At 37.8% G+C, this 23,409-nt stretch overlaps 5 protein-coding genes across 6 annotated transcripts; 1 reads left to right on the forward strand and 4 right to left on the reverse strand.

The window, feature by feature from the left end:
* Nucleotides 1-1,526: 1,526 nt before the first annotated feature.
* On the reverse strand, nucleotides 1,527-2,957 carry LOC126799356 (uncharacterized). Its single transcript, XM_050526552.1, has one exon. The coding sequence runs from the start codon at nucleotides 2,607-2,609 to the stop codon at nucleotides 2,139-2,141; it is 471 nt and encodes a 156-aa protein (XP_050382509.1). The 5' UTR covers nucleotides 2,610-2,957; the 3' UTR covers nucleotides 1,527-2,138.
* Nucleotides 2,958-6,845: 3,888 nt separating this feature from the next.
* LOC126796697 (uncharacterized) lies at nucleotides 6,846-7,205 on the reverse strand. Its single transcript, XM_050523442.1, has one exon. It carries the CDS (start codon nucleotides 7,203-7,205, stop codon nucleotides 6,846-6,848), a length of 360 nt encoding a protein of 119 aa, XP_050379399.1.
* Nucleotides 7,206-10,648: 3,443 nt separating this feature from the next.
* LOC126799810 (uncharacterized) lies at nucleotides 10,649-11,451 on the reverse strand. Its single transcript, XM_050527068.1, has one exon. The coding sequence runs from the start codon at nucleotides 11,155-11,157 to the stop codon at nucleotides 10,768-10,770; it is 390 nt and encodes a 129-aa protein (XP_050383025.1). The 5' UTR covers nucleotides 11,158-11,451; the 3' UTR covers nucleotides 10,649-10,767.
* Nucleotides 11,452-12,992: 1,541 nt separating this feature from the next.
* On the reverse strand, nucleotides 12,993-17,968 carry LOC126798259 (uncharacterized). The gene is made up of 8 exons (XM_050525174.1): nucleotides 17,756-17,968; nucleotides 17,547-17,670; nucleotides 17,284-17,449; nucleotides 16,743-16,816; nucleotides 15,903-16,052; nucleotides 14,589-14,874; nucleotides 13,893-14,126; nucleotides 12,993-13,793 (listed from the first exon to the last, which is right to left on the reverse strand). Exons 3-8 carry the CDS (start codon nucleotides 17,437-17,439, stop codon nucleotides 13,419-13,421), a joined length of 1,275 nt encoding a protein of 424 aa, XP_050381131.1. The 5' UTR covers nucleotides 17,440-17,449; nucleotides 17,547-17,670; nucleotides 17,756-17,968; the 3' UTR covers nucleotides 12,993-13,418.
* A 664-nt stretch (nucleotides 17,969-18,632) lies between these two features.
* Nucleotides 18,633-23,167, forward strand: LOC126796652 (DEAD-box ATP-dependent RNA helicase 3, chloroplastic). Of its 2 annotated transcripts, none has more exons than XM_050523380.1 (10): nucleotides 18,633-19,293; nucleotides 19,481-19,614; nucleotides 19,698-20,112; nucleotides 20,387-20,485; nucleotides 20,698-20,922; nucleotides 21,052-21,429; nucleotides 21,562-21,705; nucleotides 21,788-21,883; nucleotides 22,057-22,364; nucleotides 22,733-23,167. In XM_050523380.1, the coding sequence occupies exons 1-10, from the start codon at nucleotides 18,874-18,876 to the stop codon at nucleotides 22,812-22,814; spliced, it is 2,301 nt and encodes a 766-aa protein (XP_050379337.1). In that variant the 5' UTR covers nucleotides 18,633-18,873; the 3' UTR covers nucleotides 22,815-23,167. The 2 variants fall into 2 exon arrangements, with proteins under 2 accessions (XP_050379337.1, XP_050379336.1); XM_050523379.1 differs by having other exon boundaries at nucleotides 18,635-19,293; nucleotides 22,730-23,166.
* Nucleotides 23,168-23,409: the final 242 nt, after the last annotated feature.

The following is a 23,409-nucleotide window of genomic DNA, read 5'->3' on the forward strand; positions in this document are numbered from 1 at the left end:
ATTCCCAACCTAGTGATGCAGCAAAGAAACTGTACTCAACTACTCATAAGCTGGAAGCTAATAATTCTATCATATCAGTCTAGCAACGATAATCTCATATCTGAAACTCACTCAAGGACCCAAAAAAAACTCACTTAAGGTTTTATTTCACAAGAAATATCTTTTATGGTGAGGAACTGTAATACGCAGATACCTTTGGACAAAGTTTTAACCATATTGAACCATCTGTTCTTTCAGCAGTCCAACATATATCCGTGAAATTAGCCAGCAAATCAAAACAGCTTATAATTTTTAGAAGTCAAGAAGAAGTATTACTTAAAAAGATGGACTTGTTACTGGAATTGACTAAAATGATATATCCTGTTATTTTTAAGATAAATCTTCAATATGCTTAGTGAGATGGTAAGGTGATATTTTCAGACACCCTTGCAAAGATTTTACAATTCAAAATCCTTTCTGGGAGCAAAATCGCAATCCAGTGATCCAGTCTGTTTCAGAGAAATAACAAACCATAAACATATGGATTGCTAAAGTGTGTCTTCCTAAAATTCTTCAGTACAAAAATCCAAATGACCTAAAACTTAACAAGTGGAAAGAGCAAAAAGACTAGTGCTTTTTTTTTAATTACTTATTCCATTGCTTAACCGCCTCAAACTGTTTAACTGCCCGACCTTAAATTTAGGCTCCAAATCATTCAGGTGTTTGAGAAGCAAGAGAAAGGAGATTTCAAAAGAGTTCCAGCTCACCACCTCATTTTTGCTTTTAAAGAAAGATTCTCCAATAAGAATCGATCAAGTCCATTCGGAGGACCAAATGCCTATAAAAGAGGTAAAGATAGATATTTCGGGAAAAAAGTCCCCATGGGAGAATATTTACAATTATGTCCATTCACCAACAGATTTTTCACAGAAGTATGAATATAAATCTAAAGACACTTAACAAGCGGTTAAATTAAGTATGAATATAAATCTGAAAATTAAAGGATATAATGTAGAGCCTATAGTGGTTACCTGTGCAAAAAATACCACTAATGGGTGCAGCTGCTTGATTTAAGTTTATGCTAAGAATCACTTAACTGACTTGAGTGTTCAGAAAAGCGTAAAGAAAATGGAGCGTATTGCAGTCTAAAAGAGACTCAGTCACAGAACCAAGGCATATAAAAGAAAGTAAAGGCAGAAGGGTGCATACCGTAGATGATACATGGGATGACTGCAACATCTTATCCAAGTTGCCTCTCAATGAGGAAACCAAACTTTGATAAGTTAGATTGACATGGATTTAAACTCTATTCTCTACACAATATTAGAAAAAAAAATATTACATGAAACAAAGAGATAGTGAATATACATATTTAATGAAATGAAAATTTTCAGCGTCTTCCACAAGTACAGTTGATCAAGGGAGTCTTTTCCTTTCAAAGAATCCTAGTTCATTCCCCAACTCATTTAGAGAAAAATTTGAACGTAGCCACTGAACTCGCAAAATAATACCACATCACAAGGTATATATATATATGAGTTCACAAATTGAAAGAATACAAAGGTTTTAACCTCTTCCAATCCTACAACAGATAACTGTAATTTTTCATCTTTTATATGTAACATATTGCAGCACATACTTCCACCAAAAATTTGCATTTTGAGCCACTGTAAGACATTACACAAAAACTTCAATTTCTCCATAATTAATGTAACCATGCATATCTTTACCAAAAATGTACAATGCAAGGGTTGTCCATAGACATTGAGTCATATAACAGGCTTTGATTCGGAATCATAGTTTAACCACATAATTACGGAATTAGAATGCCCAAGTGAACACACATGACCTGCTAACCAATCTTGGTTTAACATATGTTGTCTAAGGTTGTTTGGTATACATTCTTGAAACTAAATCTGCACTACATGACTGAACATCTATCAATAGCATTGTCTCAGACTCTCATTCTCACAATGAAACACAAGACGACCAAAACGCCGCAAAAATCTTCACTATAAAAGACCAACCCTTTTCTTATAAATGCTAGTTCTGCAACTTCTTAAATTACTCTTGCGAAAATCCTCAAGGATCACTTCCACACAACAATTACAACAACGGCATTGGCCATTGTACAAATCTACAGGAATGCCTTTCAATCTCTAGCATGGTGACTTAGCATCAAAATCTAAATGGTAATTGCATTCTCTGGAATAAAAATCATTCTTCTCAATCAAACTCCTCAACTTCCCGTGAGTAAAATTCGGGCTATTCGGATCACTGCTCGGAGACTCAGCCGATGAATCCACATTTAATGGTGGCATGAAACATAAGTAACATCCTGCATTACCTCCACTAACTCCAAACCTCTTACCTGAAGAAAACGGGGAACAAGAAGAAGCAGCTCCCCTGTTTCTTCTGGGCAATTGCTTCTTGGCTTTTGTGAATGGAAACAGGACCACCTGTTTGGCCTTCCCCAAATTCCTTGAAAACCCAATTTTACTACTCTGCTTCTTTCGATCCTTGCCTCTGCATCTGCACCTCTCATTGACATCACCGCCATTTTCATCATCTTCTTCCTCCTCATCATCATCTCTACTACTGCTTGATATCTCTTTATCAAGCACAGACATCAATTTATGCCGCTAATTTCTACAATGACTATAATAAAAATCCCGTAAAGCAGCAACAAGAATCATCAAAGTTTCGATTTTGATCACAAATGTTGGACAATTGAACAAAACGAAACAAACCCAGATGAGAGTTTGGATTGAATCACAGTTCAACACAACAGGAATCAATAAAGATTCGATTTTGATCAGAAATGTTGGACCAGAGAAGGAAAAAAAAAAAGGAGACCCAGATGAGAATTAGAGTTGAAGTTAGATTTTATGTGAAGAAAATAAAGAGAAAAGATGTATTACAGATGAAAGGAAGCTCGGTTTCTCCGGCGAGGTTGTAGGAGAAGGAGTGAAAGTGAAACTCTGTGTTGTGTTGGGTCGGAAAATTCTCTTGTTCTACAGTACAAGATTAAATTTAAAATTAAATCCGTAAATGTGTATGGTTCTAAGTGACCACGTAGAACACTACGTGGTGGATTTGTGATGGTTCAGATAAGAAGTAGCGTCTGGTATTCTCCGTATCTTTTCCTCTAAGGCGATTATCTTCATGGTTATTTATTGCAATTATTTGGCATAAACTTTCTTGATAGCGAAAGGTTATCATCCTTTTAAGTTGATGCCTTTGATTATTCTTGGATCTTCGAACAGGTTTGCACATAGCTCTCATTCGCAAGTTATTGATGAATTTAGTAATTTACAAGTAAATAATGTTTTTCAAGTAAGATTTGAACTTCTTCGGTCTTTAAGATTACAAATGGTATTTTTGGAAGATAAACTGAATTTACATAACAGCTTAGTGGTTTATCATTTGTATCATCTAATTCTTCAAAATTTTAGCATCAAAATTATAATAACTTTTGCATTTATTTAACTGTTTTAGCTTGGCTATAACCACTTGTAATAACCAAGGTTTTGCTCCGGATACCATGGCAGTCATAGAAGAATGAGAACCTGTCTGCACATCAGGTACTTAAGGGGTGTATTCAATTAGGATTCTATAGGATTTTCTTGTATTTGAAGAATCTTTTGAAATCTTGTGGTATTCAATTAAGATTTTAAACAATCCATTGAAATATCAAGGTATTCAATTAAGATTTCAAAAACTTCTATGAATTCTGGTGGTATTCAAAAAATCGATTGATTCTGAATGATTTCATTTATTAGTTGATTTTGTTGGATTTTGAAGTATTTTTACACTATATCATGCTTGTTAGAAATCAAGCATCTAGACATGATTTTTTGATGTATTCTCTCTCTCTCTCTCTCTCTCTCTCAATAAGATCGAAATTTTTTATGTTTGTTCAAATCAATACATAGGAATGTTTGTTATTGCTTAACATGTATGCATAAAGAATGTCGTTTCGATGAATTTTCTCCTGAAATAGAAAATGATGAAGAACTTGATATGGAAGACGAGAATCTTGAACTACTTTCTCAAAATCAACTACAACAAAGAGCATAGGCTAATGCTTGGAGACTATATTGTTGAAACTATGTGGGAAGATAGACCACGGAATGGTGATAATAAAAGTCAAAAATATAACAATGATATTGAAGACAATGCGAATGAAAATAATGAGGACAATGCGAATGAGAGGGATCATGAAGACTATGATGACAATGAGGTCGGAATGGATGAGTATGCAGCCTGTTAAAAAAGAAAACCAATTTATTAGTTCTCCATGTTCTATATTTTATTATTTAATAATAATATAAAAATCATACATGCACTTGTGAAATCCAAGCAAATCAAGACAAATCTGGTAAATACAATACAATGAAATCTGGCTGAATCTATGTGGAGTTGAAATAATCTATGGATTTTCAGAATCCATTGATTATAATAAATCAATCAGAATCATTTGAAATCAGAGTTGAATACACCCCTCTAAATTCAATAATTATAATACTACTTCGATCATGATGATCATTGTGAGGTTTACTCACCTTAATTCCCACATGGGATTTCCACTACACCGAAAACGATTTCCTTACTCATTTCGTCGGTCACCTAATAGCATGATAAAATGCTTAGAAAACGATATGTAAACTATCAAGTGACGATTTTTCAGTAAAACTAAAATGATGTTCATAAAACACTGTTCACATCACTATTCATGAACACTATTTTTACGGTTACTGTTCACGCGCCGCCGCCATTTTCCGACCACCACCAATGACCACCAAATTTCACCACTACAATCTAAATGACATTCCTAACAACTTCCTAGTTCACAACAAAGTCTAAATCAAAACTTAAAACCTCTAATTTCGGAATTTCCGAAAAATCTCAAATCAAGAACCATAGAGTTGAAATTTCTTGGTTCGAGTTCTTACTCTTCAATTTAGCACAAAACCTTTGCAGGGGTTGTTGACGACGTTGAGGCAAGTAGTTTGAGACTAGTAGTGAAGCCTAAACTCGCTGGAGCTCGCCGGAAAATTGAAGAACACAACCGGGTCACTGACGGATTTCCGGGTCGACTTTCGGGCTTCGATGCTAGGAAACCGGCGTGCTACTCCATGATCCACCACCACAGGGAGGCGCACAAGGAGGAGACGAAGCGATTTGGGTTGGCCCGGTCGCCTGAAACCGCCGGAGTCGGCCGGAAAAGTCGGGCCGGGTCGGAAGAAAATTTTCTCCTCTAAAGGCGCGTGTGCGGAGAGAGGGGGAGAAAAAATGGGGTTATTACAGAAAACACATGTTGTAAATTTGTTCTCAATGCTATAAAATTGTAATTTTGATTCAGAAAATTGTAATTAAGGGTATGTTATACCTCAAACTGAAGGTATTGTAGACGACCCCGCACAAATAGCATCAATTTTCCAGGGACAAAGTGGCAAGCATGGAAGTTGTAGTAGCAGACATGTCTACCCTTGTTCATCATCATCTATTAATAATTAGTGGCTGAAAGAACGAATCAGCTGGATAATATAAACTTATAACACCAGAAACAACAGATTTCATGTTGTCTTCCATATCTTAAGGGTTTGGTAGGCTTATAGCTTCATGATTATCAGCTTATCACTTATAAAGGTTATCTAACCAAAAACTCAATTATAGTTGAACCAAAACCGCTGTAAAGGAGGTACTGTTGAGCCTATAATGTGTCTTTCCAACTAATACAACCCTATGACACACACTTTACCTCCCTTTATATATGTACAAGTACAAGAGCAGTGACAATGGTCTGAATCAATTGGCACGGCTGCATAACCTGCATTTCAACCGTTATAGATGATTCTTGGTCAATGTTCTTATAGCTAGCTAATTGAAATGAGGATGAAGGCATATCGGAAAATGTGGAGGGTGGTGCCTTGCATGAGAAGAAAGTTTCTGAGAACTGATTCCTGGAAAGACATTGAAGAGATACTCAAGAGCAAGCTAGCAACAATCAAGGAAGAGCCAGAGACTTGTGAGGAAAGCCTCACGCCGCCAAGGCTAGGGTGCTTAGCAAAAAATGAGAAGAAGATTCAATCAAAGGATATGATCACAAGGCACTTTCCCATGCCAAATTTCAGCCTCAAAGACACTTATTTGCTCTTCATGGCTGGCCTGGCATCTAAGAGGTAGTTTAATTGGATAAATTCCTCCAATACTGATTTTTGTGTGCTTGTAATAACTGTAAGAGAAATATTGAATAAGGGACCAACTGGTTGCCTACGTTCAACTTATATAAGTAACTCTGTTAACATACTGTATAGTCTCTTCTCGCAGTAATCAAATTGTACCTTTCCTTGACATGTAATTAGTATGTTGGAATAACTATCTGTCTTCACATTTATGCTTTATGTTCTGAGATAATGCCTTCACATACCACATACCAATGTATATTTTCTTAATAGAATTTGAGTTGAAAGCCAGGCAAGAAACAAAGTACTGTAGTGAAGTAAGAGGACCTGTACGTATACATCAGCAAGGCAGCAAGTGATAATATCACTTCTATCTTAAACCCCAAACACCAGCTAGTTGAAAAAAAAAAAAAACTAACTAACGAAGATCTTTTCTTCTCATAACACTCGGGAGCTTTTTCCTAAAGTCATTTCACTGTGTTTATAAGATTTGATGTAGAATCCTGGTGTAATGATGACTAATGGTTATAAAGTTTAGCCAATTACAGTTACTCATTCAACTGTAAATTCTTTCAAATGGAGTATAACGAATAACAATGGGAACAAGTAAGAAAAACCATTATATGTAACTGAAGAAGCTGATATACAACTTAATTCAGATAATTCAGAGGCAACATGCTATCTGATACAGCTCCTGGTGTAAGGAGCCTTTGCTACTGTCTCCCTAAACTTAACTGATGAATGAGATAGTACCGGAAGCCCCCATTGGGTAGAGAAAATAATATTGGGATAAACTCCATCAGCAGTCAATCTGTTCACAATCTCACTGTAAATCCTTGCAATCCTGCCTGGCCACACAACTACTGAGAAAACTTTCAAAGTAAACTTCCTAGAGCGCGATAGCCGAAAACCCTTTAGCCTTCCATTCATCTTCTTCATCCAAATATGCCTTCCAGACCTGCTATTCTTCTCATTTCTCTTGCTAAGTTTTTCATATTGAAATCTCAAACCTCCCCCAACCAAGTCTGAAAATCCCATCTGACCAAGTAGAGAGATGAGAAATAAAGAGAGTTGAGATGATAGGATTTTTGTTTTAAGCGTATGTGGTATGGATATTTATAGAGGAAGAGTTAGTTGGAATGAATGGAGGTTATGAATCTATCACCCTTCATATTTTAGCTCAATATACTCTGTATATATAGAATCAGAGATAGATACATTGATACAAATTCCCTGTATATCTACTTTTTAACACATGACTACCACCACATTCATAACCACCTCAGTGATTGTAAGCTGCTCTGCTTCAGTTAGGATTTTAAATGCAGGAGAGTTTGTCTTATGAACAAAAGGAATATTAGAGGCATGTGCAAATGATTGATGACCATGTTAGGGTGCAAATCAGAGCCAATCATTTTCTGATGAAAGTAAGGTTTGCAGTTCTGATCTTTAGTTTATTTATCCAAGACTAAGCTAGCCATAATCAAGTGGCTATGATCTGTTAGTCTAATTTGTCCCACATTGAAGAAAATAATGGTTGGTATTAGCAACTGTTTAACTATTAGGAGTCACTGTATATATATGTGCACCTTGTATATCAAATTTTCTTTTTTATTAGGTGCACTTGTATTAGTCGGACTAGAAATTCTGCAGCAGAACATTGGCTAAGGATTTCTGCATAATTGTTATGCCAAATTTCATAATCCACATTAGTTAACATGAATAAGATCACCCTAAGAAAAAGATTTGAAAGCTGCTAATACATTAAGGAATTGGATCACCACACCCACCACCTAGAAAAGTATCTGAAATTGATTCTAGTTTCAATTTGCCTTCATCAGATTTTTCTTCTGATATAGAGTGGAACCAAAATGAGGAATAGTGGTAGTTTGGTTGGTATTGGTGAAACAAGCATAAATATGTGCCTCATTCCCCATGCCAACTTGTTAATTATGAATTCATAATTAGATTAGAACTGGTTACTTGTTTTTTTATTAATCTAAGCCAAGTGAGTCCATAATCAAGTCAAGACCATGATCTGTTATCTAAGCACAGATTGAAGAATTCAAAGGTTTGGCATTTGCGATTGTTAAACTATTGGGGATCATTTTGTATTTTTCTGCAACTTGATTTGGTCTGACCAGAAAACCTGCAGCAAATATGAGCCCCTTCCTTCATAATGGGCAGCTCAAAACTTCCCAGTCCACAAAAGAGGAAAATAGCCTATCAAACAAATTAGGAGTTGCTAAGTACACTTTAACATATGATGACCACACCTGCCACCTTGAAAGCATCAGCTAGAATTCACGCCTCGAAGAATTTAGAGTCCTGAATTCGACCACAAGAACGTGTCTAACACAAATTAATGTGACAATAATGCCGAGGTTCTACTCCGAACTTTAGCCCCTCGATCATGTGGAAAACGGACTTACATTCTTCAAAAGGCCTCGGTTTTAAATTATTTAACACTTTTCCAATGCACAACCTCTAATTTAAGCTACTCTTTCCAACATTGCTGAATAGCAAATTTTCATTGTTCACCACACCAATTACCAAAGAAGTTTCTGTATTCGTTAGTCTTAGATGTGGGACTGAATTGAGGAACAATGCTACTGGTGAAGCATGTATATATATAGACTTTCCCCCAAACATCTGGCTTCATGCTTTTCAATACTTGTGAATTCAACTTGATCTTAACTTTCTGCGGTAAGAACATGCAGACTCCCTATTTAGATCAACTCTTGGAGTCAAAGACATATGTAAACTTTTTCCACATCTCATTTTGCTTAGCAAGTATGTTACCGTTGGTCCGTTACCATGCATTCAGTTATTTAATCTAGTTGACTTTGCAGGCCACAACCAATAATATATATGTATTCACAGCTAGTCGATCAATCTGATCTTATGAAATCAAATATCTGATCGGGAAACACATGCCAGAAACTCAGAAGATATCATCTTTTGCTTGCGTAGGTCTTAGACAATCTCAGAAGTAACCAAATAGACCAATGAAGCATTATTATAAGTCCAAGCAGCTAAGCACTGCTGGTTTCTCTGAAGCCACACATCCTTTTCTTGCGCCAAGTTATAGAGTAAACAAACATGTCAACTAGCAGTGTCATCTTCGTGAATTGTGCTACAAAACAACATTTTTCATTCTTTTCGTTTTTATTTTATTTCCGGATCAAAGGATTATATCCTCTGTTCAGATTTTAGCACAAATTAAGAACAGGTTATGGGACCTGTCTGTGTCAGCTTATGAAATCAAAACCGACCAAAGAAAGAGAAGAAATCGTCTGCAATTAGAGATGCTCCACTCTCCCAGCCAACCCATAAAGATGAACAAAGATGCCCACTTTTAATGAAGCTCTTTTATTCTACCACATCTTTCTGTCATGTTACTGCAGAATGTAGCTAAATATTGAATAATCTGCCGACTTGGTTTTATATTCATCAATTAATTCTACCTATATCTGACGTTGGATTTTCAATGTAAAACCTGCCATAGGGGCCATCAGGCCATGCCTCATTGTTCATATTTATATACAGGGCAGCGCTTTGCTCTACCATGCGGCTTTGTAGGGCCGTTACATTGTCTGTAATGCAATTTCTAATAAAGATGAATCTCTAAGAACATTATGCATTAAAGAAAAGCTAACGCAAGTCTTGTTTGAGTCGCGGAGTAGAAAACTAATGTTACTCTTGTTTGCGTTGCGTTTAGAAAGCTAATGTAAGTGTTGTTTGTAAATGATAAAGGGATTTTGTTTTAGTGGAAAGCTCGATTTTTTAGAAGTGGAAATTGTAGAAAAGTGAAGCACTTTTGCATTTTCATTCACGGAAAATGGTTGATCCATTAAGAACTAAGAAGAACAATCTAGGAGGGAATGCTCCATGTTTAAATGAAAAATGCAGAGAGCTTGTGAAGCAAAGTTTGGAACTTTGGATGGTTGAAAATGACACTGCTGAGTCGATCACTAAGAAAAAAGGGTTAAAGTGGCAAAGTGCAGCACCCAATCTAAGATATAATTATTGGTTATGTGACTCAACTGCATCAACAGTCCAAGCGCATGCAATGTGTGAAAGTCACAGTTGCCCAATTAAGACTTTCCTGCTCTTCTCATCTTCCACTTCTTTTCTTTACTCCTTCACCTTTCATTCAAAGATCAATTCAACCAATTCTGAAATGCTAGCTTGACCTATTTGGGTTTCCACCCTCCATCCCTTGAGAGTTCAAACCTTGAACTTGTTTTCAACAAATTAAATTCCTTCTCATTTGGCTCTTCGCAATGGAGAACAGCTAAAACAACTATTTCTGGTACAAAAATGGACCTCAAACTCTGTATGTAAACCAGAAAACATGGTCTGGCTCAATTTAATTTCACTTGGAAACTCTCAATTTCATAGATATATACACTTCTATTATTTTGGGATTCTCACATCAACTCCATCGGAAATAACATGTACAAGTTTCTAATACTATATTTCACCAAATCACCATCATGTATATTAATAATCAACTCATGGAATATAACATCAGAATTCGTGGAAAGAAAGAAAAAAACTAACAAATTAAGCAAATAATTAACATGGAGTTTGTGTTCTACCAGAAGCAATAAGAGTTATCGCATTTCTTGTTATGGCGGTAGTAATTCAAGAGTCGGCATAATCTTCTTCGCCGGAAAGAGAATCCATACCGGAGTCTAAAGCAGACTGATTTCCTAAGCTTCTTAGCGTTACGCAGCCTCAAGCATATGACCCTCTTCACTCTAACCAAAGACCCTTTGATCTTCTCCGTCAGACTCTTCTTCCTGCAGAACTGGTAGCTTCTAAGGAAAAGCTGCCTCTTCTCCATCTTCTCCATCATCACGTAGTTATAACAGCTCTGATTGTTCTGATGATCCATGAAGTACCCGCCAAAGCTACTACTACTACTCGATGAAGTGGTTCTGCTGAGAGTTGAGTTAGGATGCGGATCCCACAGGCCGGCCATGAAGTACTAAAAACTTGAAGAAACAGAGAGCGAGACAGAGAAGGTGTGTAGGTTTTGGCTTTTGGGTTGTGCTTGATATGAGATTTGGAAGATGAAGAAGAAGAAGAAGAAGAAGAAGAAGAAAGAAGAGGAAATATTATAAAGGGCTTTGGGATTTGTATAAGTTCCAAGAATCAGTGCTGGTTAAGTCATTGGTGAAATGGTGAAGTGTTTGCTTTACCTGGCAAGCGAGCAAAGCGCCGCCATAGGAGCCAAGACAGACTTGCTTCTCTCAGCTTAAGGTTGCTATATAGAAAATTTCCTCTCTCTTGTAGAAAACCAGTCGGGTCTGATCTTATATATAATAGACCTGCTTTAACACGTGGTTTGATGGATGGTCACGTGACGCTGGTGTTTCATTGTCAACTTTTCTTGTTCTAGACTTTCATAGAGGTATTGAACTCTTGATCTACTTTGGACAGTGCCTTGAGAGCCATGGCAATTGGGAAGTTTAGTCTTTGATGATGCCATCATACTTCGATCATCTCTAGCTAAATGTGGATTTTCTATGTCCATCGTTGTTATAAGTTGTTTGATTTTCTTACGTTTGACCTAAATACAATTTTTTTACTAATGCGCGGAAAAAATATCGAATAAAGAAAGATAGTAATACTTCGCATGTAATCCTTGAATATTGTATTACCAATTTATCTATCATACATCCTTATGTTAGATGTGAATCTAGCCATCTAGGGTGCCATTGATCCTCATAAGCAACTAAAGTTGGATATCCTCCGTCTTAGAAACTCATAGGTTTGGTGGGATTCTGCACAAGTTCCATTTTCCACAGGTTGACTGTAAAAATTCATCACTCAAATATCTTCCACATTTATTACTATATCGCTAGTCTCTATAGGCCAAGAACATTACCCCTATAGCACGCAAAAAAAAATATTTCATAAATAAAATTTAAAATCCAATTATAAAGCTAGGGTAGAGTACGTTGTTTGAAGAAGCAGCAAGAGCTATACAGATAAGCCATGGCCGATAGGGTACATGCGTAAGAAGAGAAAATAGTCTTGACAATCTAAAAGGTCAATACCAAATAGAGGTAGACTAATTGCAAGTAATATTAATTAGATAAATAACTGAGCAGATCATAGTCTTGATCAACCCGTACATAATGCAGGTTTCACAGTTTGTACGTGTATCATGCATCTCATACAGTCTTCGTGTAAATCACAATACCAAAATCCGCAGACTGTAAGGTTCAAAGCAGATGCACCAAGTGACGAGACTTGATATTCAAGAATGAAAAGTTTTCTCCAACTCATCAAAACGTGTAACCAAAATTCCAAACCATTGCAGCCAACTTGAAAATTACTCTTCTACGACTTAGAAACATTTCATTTTCATTGAAAGGGAAAGGGAAAGATCCAATATTCCTGGAGTTAGCATTAGCCTGCATCATCATTTTATTATCTAAAAACAACATTATCAATGTCTCATCAACTAATCGATCAATTCGATAACAAAGCAAAATCAAATGTACACGCTTCAGAGACCCTAGTCTGCACAACAGTATGTATATGATTTGCTCAAATCAATTATTAGATAGCAGTCATAGAACTACTTCTAAGGCATGAGGAGAAGTCGATTATGGAATACAAAACTCTATATTTCTTGTTGATGAAAACAGCAAATGAATCAATAACTAGCAAACAGTAGTATTTTGAAGATATAGAGCAGAACATCCTATAATTGCACTGGCACAGGTAGTTGAATGGCCAAAAGTAATAGTAATCTTGCATACGTGACAATATGTCAGTATGTAACCAGTAAAAGAAGTGTTGGAATAGCAGAAAACACATCACCTTCCTATGCTTCTAGTGTGAAGTTCTATTGCTTGATATAGTGTAGATTACAAACTGACCAAATCGTGACTCGAAAATAACTTGTATCAAGCTGATGAAATCCAATTGGGCACTCTTTAATGTGAAACAAAGGGGGGAAATAGATTTGCTTTCATGTTCCCTACTGTGATCTAACAAGTATAGCAATTAGACTCCATATCTACAATGCTCACTGAACTAACAGGCCATTGGAACAGCTTTCAGTGGGACGCCTAATATTTGTGACTACAGTTCATAAAACTGAAGAGAGGTATACTGACACCAGTATCACCACACGATTAAGCACATGAGGCTTTCCCAAAGGCCCCAAAACCCTTGAACACTTCTTTCCTAGGGAGAACTTCAAATCTGTCTATCACAGTTTTCTAGTCACCTAGTGCCTTCATTTGCTGGAGTGACCTTTGTAGGGTAACTGGACAAGTCCAAGTCAATAAGTGACATGTCATATGGCACTAAGGCGGAATTTGAGGTATCAACCAGCAGGGAAGATTTCATTGCATCTGCATTTGGAGGAGGCACAGGCACAGGCATGCGGCCAGAAGTATCGGGTGTGCTTGAACTAGAAGATGAGAGACTGGAAAGCTGTATTTCATCTAGTTTGTTGTTGCCAAAGATGTTCTTGTTCCTTCTGACAGCATCCATCTCTGGACCAGTCGGCACAAATGTGCGTGATCGATACTTTCTTTTTCCCTCATCACCCTCAGCAGAGTTGTAGAGTACATAATCATGGTAAGTCGGGGCAAACTGCAGAATTTGATATACAGATCATCAGGTTGATCAGAGCTTAAAGGGAAAGGCAATAATCAGAGGTAGGCCATGCTAAATACAATTTGAGAAATTCACCTGGTGGACAGTATCATGGTAAAAATCATTCAATTTTACAGCATGAGCAAGGCTTCCAGTGAGATCTCCAGAGGCACCAATATTTGCACCAGCATACTCCTTGTATGGAAATGCATATAGATGACCGACAGCAGCCAGTAGCATCTCCACGCATATTATGAAATTTTGATATTCAGCCGCATCTGCTGCATTCTTTATTAACCCAGTCTTTGCAGCAAGGAAAACCAACACACCCTAAAAGGAGAAAAAAAAAATAGGACCATATGGAATCAGCTCATGAGTTGCCTAAACAATTCTAGAAATGCAAGAACATCAACTTCTATTCTACATCAGTTATCAGAAACAAAATATACACCAAACAAATGCTTAAAGACTTGTGCCATCCTTTGCAAGTATTTGATTCTGCAATCCTTGAAACTGCTGAATATACAGTAAACCTTAGACTGTCCTACCCGCCTAATAGCAATTTCAGAGTAAAGTATACTGACTTCAAAGTTTCAAGTATTTTGGTTCAAAAGTAAAATTCATAATATGTGGCAATGGCAGTCATCCATGCTCAATTGCTTCTCAACAATATAATAAGTTATCTTTCATCATGCATAATCATGATCTACAATCAAGTGCAAATTGCTAAAACACATACTGAACGATAAGTAGTTGACAACATTCAAATTTCAAAGTAAGAAGAAAATTTACCTGCCAATAAGTAAGGAAAACGACAGACTTGATTATGATAAACTTTGGAACAGGATTGAAAGGCTGAAGCAGATCTCTACAAGCCACATAGAACAATGCCAGCGCGTAAAGAGCCATCGAGTATGAGACTGTATAGATCATGGTGAGATACAGGTATGACTGGTTTGGACTGAAGTTTCCATCTGCATATTTCCCTTTTGCGTAAAGTATAAGAGTAATGGCAGCTAATGCAGGCTTCAGAATCACAAACTGCAAACAACCTTGCTTGCATCTACGTATAAAACGCCTGCATTCACAATTTTCATACATATGAGTTCATCAAACAAACAAAATTATATGATTATGACATACGTTAGATGTAAATTGTAAGGTTAATTACACCAGTGATCCCAAGCATCGGGTTCTAGTGTGTCCCATTTTGGACCCACAACTAAGAAGTTGAATATATATGGCCCCTTTACTTTGAATGTTGCATGTAGTTAGGTCCAAATCGAACATTTAAGGCTTGTGTCTCAGTTTACAAAGGGGCATGAATACTTTTTTGGGTTCAAAATTCAGGCATAATCACCCTTGCCTCGCTCAATCTTCTGTTTCTTCATCTCCCTTGTCTCTCACCCTTCCCCCCTATCTCCCCCTCGGGTAAATGGCAGCCATGACATCCATGCAGCAGACCTGGTGATGCAGGGCCTTCCACTGGATAAGGTAGGCGGAATCGACTATCAATTGAAGCATCTTTTTTGCTGCATAGCCAATATCATGAATGCTTGATCTCTTATATCACCACATCAAGTTCGATGAATGAAGCATTTTTGTGCATGGCTTGCCACATGTCCTTGAAAGTACAAAGTTTTGTGACTAATTTTCCAATTGCAATTGACAAGGTTATTATGATCAAGTATCTAAAATAATAAGTTGATCTTGTAACTGAAGCTGAAGCTCGTGAAGCAGCACTTGGGTGCTTACTCAAAGAAGTAGCTAATTTGTTACATGATAACTGCTTCAGGGCTGCCATGACCCCTATTAGGGAGGGAGAGATAGGCCGGCAGGTAAAACAAAGTATGCAGAAGAATAAGGTAATAGGGGTGCTGAGTTTTGTCTTAAGTAAACAGGCAATCCCATCTTTGAAACCATCAAGCTCAGGCCATGTAAGAATGCATTGGTGTAGTTAATGTTGACATTTGTAAGAATGCATCTAAGAAAGTTTTAGATACTGAAAATGCTACTAGATTCTATGTTAGTAATCAAATGATTGAGCTAGGGGAAAACAAATCCTGAAAAGAAGATCAGCAAATTAAGCATAGACTATGAACTCACCCGTCCAGGGGTATGGGAGGGAAGCAGCACGTCATCAGAGCCCACGAAGGCTTTATAACCCTACCGGTTAAACTTATCACGACAGACCCTGGGCCACCAACCCATGCTAAACACAGCGATAGAAAATTGTAAATGACCCAAGCTTCATAGCTGAAACAAGACCAAAACAATAATAACATGAGAAAATACAACATAGATTGTGAAAAGTGAAAACCTACAAGTAATAAACAAGCACTAATACGTCTACCACCATTATCAAATGGACTATTGATTTCAGACCATTTTGACATGACAACTTATTGTTTCTCATAAAGAAGCTTTTTCAGAATCAACCTAATGAAAAGGAAGAAGTGTGATACAATGGTGGTTCTCAGCACCAGAACTACTGTAATTCTTACTGCATGAATGTTGGTCTGATTCGACACAAAGTTGTGCATTATAGCAGCATATATATTGAAACCAGCATCAAACAAAAGAAACAATTCAACATATACTTCTCAAAAAGTTACTGCATATGTGCATCTCTTGGGAAACAATACCTACCATTCTACTTCAAAGCTGAAGGATAATATGGAAGTTAATAGTATCAGGCTCAACTTCTAAGAACTCTCTAATTACAAGGGGCAAGAATCGCGAGCTTTGTATTTATGTTTCAATAACACAATTTCAAACTAGTGTCATAGGACTCACACTGACATTGATATTTAATATACATCCACAAACAGTTTTAATATGTGCAGGTAAAGCTGAGACCAATACATTTAGTGAGTTTCCTACTTTTATCATGAACAATATTAATAACATGCAGTAAATTAATCACATGTACGATAAAATACTTACACTTCCCGGATGGAACTAAAGTAGATGGAGCCCGCAGGTATAACAAGGGATAAGAAAGACATTAACGCGTATACCTGTCAAGGAAACAATGGTCACGCATGTCAAATACAATAGATACCAACATTACGAAAGAGTGACATCTAAAAGACCTGAAGTCCAAAGCTGGAAGAACTAGGGTAAAGTGAAACTTAAGAGATGAACAAGGGCCATAGAAAATGAAATGTAGAATCGAGATAAGGCAAACCAAATACTTGACACACCACAAAACCTAACAAAATGCAGATCTCCATTTATCATGTTTATTACCATTAATTTACATTTATACTAAATATTTTCTTTAAGAACTCATTCCTACGTAATATCTAGATGACAGATACAACAACAAAACAGCAACAGATGCCAATGACTCCACGAAAAAGCCGCTCTTGTCACAAACTACAATGCAAATAATGAAACTACAATGCAAGTCTAACATGTACATAAATATGACTATAAGCATACATAAAACAGAACTTCAAGCTTATCGGATCCGAAATCTCACCGGAACCATAAAAATGATGCGAACAATGTAACGCTGATATGTCGGCTCCGTGTAATTCATGAGGTGCCTGTAGATGTGTATAACGGCCAAGGCAATGGCTCCACAAGTGCAGAGAAACGCAATAATGCTCAGGTAGATTGGCACCGATTCCGCCATTCTTAACACCCTGGAATCAGAAGCAAGCTCAATTCAACATCAAAATAGAATTCACAGCAGAAATTTGAAGATTCAAAGCATAATTTGAGCTGTGATGGCAAAAAAACCTGATCGGAATCAGCAGCGGCAATTATTCTCCCAACGCTTCAGGTGTATGGCTCGTTTGGAATTAGAGAAAGTCCATGAAAGCGAGGTGAGGGAAGAAGTCGTGGTATGAGAAATTGGTAAACCCTAGGAGTAAAAATTGAAAACAAGACTAGTAAAAGTCTCAATTCCAATCGGCAAGAAAATACGAAAGCGAAGGCTGAGACTTTACCTTTGAAATTGGGAAGAAATCTAGAAGAATCGAGAAATCGGAGAGCGAAGTGTGAAACCGTCAAGATCGGAGAAGGATGAAGAAGGAAGCTCAGGGAGGGGGGAAATGCTTCACTGGATTAAGGAAGCCAATAATGGCGGCTCTCTCTCTCTCTCTCTCACAGTTGCGATGTATACAACTAATTAAGAAGAAGGAAGGAACTTCGGCCTCAATTTTCAATCTTTTTGGGGAGAGAGAGTGAATTCGGAAGTTGGTTGGAAAAGGCTGTTGTTGCTTGATATTTACATCACCCCCAATTCTCCAGTGCCGTTAAAACTTTAAAGGATAATTAAATGTAATTTCCACAAAGGGGTTTAGTCGGTTGGTCATTTCAATCACACTAGTTCTAAATCTTCTCATCTTCACTCCTATTTCTAGAGCCATATAGGTCATCTTTTTTTTTTGGTTACAGATAGACCATCTTCTTTTTGTTACATTAATAGACGTCATCTTAGGAATAGATCCATACTTAAATTCTCAAATATCAAAAATGTTGATTAAAATATAATTATTAATCCATATTCAACAACAAAAGAAATAAAAACGTTTTAACATAACTTATCAGCAAGAATTAAGTCATATACGAGTCTTGATTCGATCATCCACTAACCTAAAAGACTAAAATATACATCAATTGTTGGAATTAAAAGATAAATCCTTCTCATTGTTGTTCATTTCCATGTGCGATGTGCACGAAGTTTCCATAGTAGAATTTTCTTGCATGGTATATATATTGAATAAAGAAAATAAAAGAAAAAGAGAACCCGACCCGGTGGCCTCGAACCGGAACTCAAATCGGGTAGGGAAGAGAGACCCAGGGAGGGAAATATCAGAAGAGAGAAACATAACCGAGGTGGAAGTTTGAGAGGCCATACATTCCTCCTCTGGCCTTATCTTCCCTCTCACTCTCGCTCTCTCACCTTCTTCTTCTATATATAAACCTCACTCACCCTAAACCTTCTTCATCTTTCTCATTTCAGACCTAGCTCAATATCTCCAAGCTTCTTCTCTCCGAGCCGAAGAAGAAGAAGAAGTATAGGCCTGGTGGAAGCGAATTGAGTAAACCCCAAGCCATACCCATGGCTTCTATCATCGGAGTTTCCTCTATATATTACCAGACTCCATGCGAGTTGATTAAAAGAGCCGCCGCGCCGGTATCAACCGCCACAACGGCGACGAGCAGCAGCGGCGTGTCGTTGGCGTTCCCGGAGAGGCAGAGGGCGCAGCACTTCAACACGGTGCTGAGAGCGAGGAGCGTTTTCGCTACGCAGGCGATTGCGACGCCGAACTCGGTGCTCAGTGAGGAGGCCTTCAAGGGGCTCGGGGGGTTCTCTAAGGACTCGCTCGACTCCGAGTCGGAGTATGAGTCGGAGAGCGAGTTCGTGGAGCCGGCGGCGGCGGCGAGTAAAGACGAGCTGGCTCTTTCGAAATTGGGCTTGCCTCAGCGGCTTGTGGATAGTCTCGAGAGACGTGGCATTTCTGCTCTATTTCCCATTCAGGTAGTTTCTTAATCCTTTTAAAGTTGAATTTTTTAGCTGTAATTTAGTCACAGTCGAAACGATTTCGAGCATTATCCCTTCAGATTATGTGTTGTTTGTATGTTGAAGTTGTTAGAATTACTTTGTATTGTGATTAAACTGTGATTTGGATGGTTAATGCTCACTTAAGCTTGGTTAAAATGTGTAGAGAGCTGTGCTAGTACCGGCATTAGAAGGCAGAGACATTATAGCGCGTGCGAAGACTGGGACTGGGAAGACATTGGCCTTTGGGATTCCCATCCTTAAACGCCTGACAGAAGACGATGAACAGAGGGGTTCAAGGTACTAGTTGTAAATATTGGTGATTTTTGTAGCGTTGAGAGGTTCTTTAGTGGAAAGATTTTGATGAATGCGTGTTTTTGCAGGCGGTCTGGTTATCTTCCTAGAGTTCTGGTCCTTGCGCCTACTCGGGAGTTGGCAAGGCAAGTGGAGAAGGAGATGAAAGAATCTGCACCTTATCTGAACACGGTTTGTGTCTATGGAGGAGTTTCGTACGTAACACAACAGAGTGCTCTTTCGCGCGGGGTTGATGTAGTGGTCGGAACTCCCGGACGGCTTATTGACCTGATAAATGGGGGCAGCCTCAAGTTGGGTGAAGTTCAATATTTGGTACTTGATGAAGCTGATCAGATGCTTGCTGTTGGATTTGAGGATGATGTGGAAACAATTCTACAAAGGCTTCCAGCACAGAGGCAGAGCATGCTTTTTTCAGCAACTATGCCCACTTGGGTCAAAAAATTAGCACGGAAATACTTGGACAATCCATTGACGATTGATTTGGTATTTTGTTGTTCTGTCTTTTTCTGTTCTTTGTTAAGTTTGATTCTTTTCTCATTTGCATGATCTTTGCTAGTAAAATATTGCAGGGTTTTTCATGAAAATATATGTACTGGATAGCTAACCATTTAGAAGTTTCAGTTTATTGAAGTTATATGTGTTAGGTCTTAGGTGTGTAAGTCCTAAGAATCCATAATAGGAAATCCTAATTAATAAATTGTGTTCTATGTTTTTTAAATCTTAAAGTTCTACCTTTTCTGTTTCTTATTCCTCAAAGGTTGGTGATCAAGATGAGAAGCTTGCAGAAGGGATCAAACTCTACGCTCTATCAACCACTAACTCTTCAAAACGGACTATTCTTAGTGATCTTATAACAGTAAGAATTGTAACTCAGTATCTTAGTTTGTTTTGGTTCATTTTGAGCAACTTCTGATGTGTATTATATCTGCCAGCCAAGCCCGCTACTTCCTGCTCTGTGAAGTAGGAAGCAATGGACTTGGTTGTTGACTGAATGAAGATAGTTGAGTAAATGAAGATGGTGTTATATGTGTGACCTTCTGTTGAACTTAAATATTGACGTATCTGCAGGTTTATGCAAAGGGTGGGAAGACCATTGTTTTTACACAAACCAAACGTGATGCTGATGAAGTGTCAATGTCATTAACGGCTAGCATAGCTTCTGAAGCATTGCATGGTGATATTTCACAACATCAAAGGGAGAGAACCCTAAATGGTTTTCGGCAAGGGAAATTCACTGTGCTCGTTGCCACTGATGTTGCATCCCGTGGACTTGATATTCCCAACGTTGACTTGGTAAAGCTATATGATTACTATAATTCATAACCATATTTTGATGTATCATGGTTCTGGTGACAAGTTTGCCAATACTAGAGCCCAGATTGAAACAAGTTGGTGATCAGAATAATCTGTTTTTTTCTCCAGGTTATCCACTATGAACTTCCCAATGATTCAGAGACATTTGTACATCGCTCTGGTCGTACTGGACGTGCAGGGAAGCTCGGTAATGCTGTTCTGATGTTTACTAATAACCAGAGGAGAACAGTCAAAACTCTTGAGCGTGATGTGGGGTGTAGGTTTGAGTTTGTTACTCCACCAACAGTTGAAGAGGTGTTGGAGTCATCTGCTTCACATGTGGTCGCTACACTCAATGGAGTTCATCCTGAATCTATTAAATTTTTCACACCAACAGCAGAGAAACTGATTGAAGAACAGGGATCAAATGCTCTTGCTGCTGCGCTTGCACAGCTTAGTGGATTTTCCCGCCCTCCGTCATCCCGATCTCTAATCAGTCATGAGCCGGTATTAATTGACTTAATAATAAATACTTAATTTTTTGTTAAGACTGCTTAATTTCACATATATAAATCCAAGACAATTATATTCCAAAGCCTTCTTATGATGTCTTGTTTTACTATTTGAATGACTTTGCAGGGTTGGACCACTTTGCAAATAATTCGGGATCCAGAGTTTGCTAGAGGTTACCTGTCTGCTAGATCTGTCACTGGGTTTCTTTCAGATGTCTATTCAGCAGCCGCTGATGAACTTGGAAAAATATATCTAATTGCAGATGAAAGGGTTGGTTTCTACTATATCTCATATTTGTTTCCAGTGCCATACTTCATTTAATATAGATAAATTCTAATGGTAATCATTTCAGGTTCAAGGAGCAGTTTTTGATCTTCCAGAGGAGATTGCAAAAGAATTGCTGAAGAGGCAAATACCGCCTGGAAATAGTATTTCCAAGATAAGCAAGGTGACGTTTGCATTTGGTTTCTTTCTCAAGTCTCATACTGGCAGCATTTGTTGGATTTTTATTTTTCTGGTTAATATAAGTTTTTGAATGTAAAATTGATTTCTTACTTTTTTAACCATGACTCAAGAGCGACGAACTGAGCTATTATGTGTTTGTCTGTTTTGTGTTTCCAGTTGCCTCCTCTGCAAGATGATGGTCCAGTGAGTGACAACTATGGCAGGTTTTCAGCTAGGGACAGGAGTAGTCGGCGTGGAGGTTCTTTTGGTGGACGGGGAGGTGGTGGTGGACGAGGAGGTTATAGAAGCAGCTCTAGGGGTGGATGGGGAGGCAGCCGAGATTCTAGTGATGGTGATTATGATTTTAGGAGTAGCAGAGGAAGTTTCAATAGATCTAGCAGCAGCCGACCTCGGATGACAAGAAGTATGGATGATGATTGGCTTATTGGTGGTACACGAACAGGCAGAATACCATCCCGAGACAGGTAGGTCATCTGCAAGTTGAATCATTTTCTTGCAATAAAATGTGCTTTCAGAATTTCAAATCATCAATCAATTTATATTGAAAGAACTACTCAAGTAGAAGAATGTGCTATCATTTTGAAAGTATTATTTGAAATATACGAGTACAGAATAATCATGAGTTATAAACTAAAACGCCAGCAATGCCACTTTTACTGGTAGACTGTTGGGATTTTCAGCACTTGTTTTTCTGCATTGGCCACTACTGAAAGTATTATTGGCTGAAATACCGTATTGTTCGATATTCAAACCATTAGGGTAGTTGCTCCTCCATGATTGATTTTCAAAATTTCATAAAGCTGAAATTATGTCTGAACTTGCATTGCAGTAGAAGCTTTGGAGGTTCCTGTTTCAACTGTGGCCAGTCTGGGCACAGGGCTTCAGACTGTCCTTCTAAGAAACCAGGATATTAGATGAGCATCCTTTAATATCAGTTTTCCAGCATTGGTGGGTTAAAGGTTGCTGCCACTGCTGCTCTGTGAATTGCTCTGTACTATTATGTGTTTAGTGGACTGTTGAAGATCAGTGAGATTGGGAGATGCTCGTTCCTCCAGGGAGTCGCAAAATATCGGATTTAACCAAACTTCATAGGAATTAGTTTTGAACTGCTCTTCTCTCTGTCTCCCACACGTATTTTGTTTGACAATATAGTATTACCTAAGAATTTAAAGTAGGTGTGTATTTCAAATTATTAGTAGGGATACTTGATGTTTGGAGTTGCTATTAATGGTAATATTTACTAAATATTAAGCGCCGTGAATCGGTACTGTTCACAAGGGTTTTTGGGCATATTCACCGTTTTGCCATTAGGCTTATTTGGGTTTCCAGTGACGCGTGTTCTCTTTTTTTTACATATATTGCTTTCTCTTGCCCATATCTCTCCATTTCTCTCACTTCCTAAATTTCTAATCGGTCATTATAACCTCTTCACCGTCTTATTTTGCTCCCTACCGATCACTTCTTCCTTTCATTCTTCCATTCTTCAGCGATTGCTCGATAGTTTTTTGG

The sequence above is a fragment of the Argentina anserina genome, chromosome 6 (genome assembly GCF_933775445.1).
Source record: "Argentina anserina chromosome 6, drPotAnse1.1, whole genome shotgun sequence".
Taxonomy (NCBI): domain Eukaryota; kingdom Viridiplantae; phylum Streptophyta; class Magnoliopsida; order Rosales; family Rosaceae; genus Argentina; species Argentina anserina.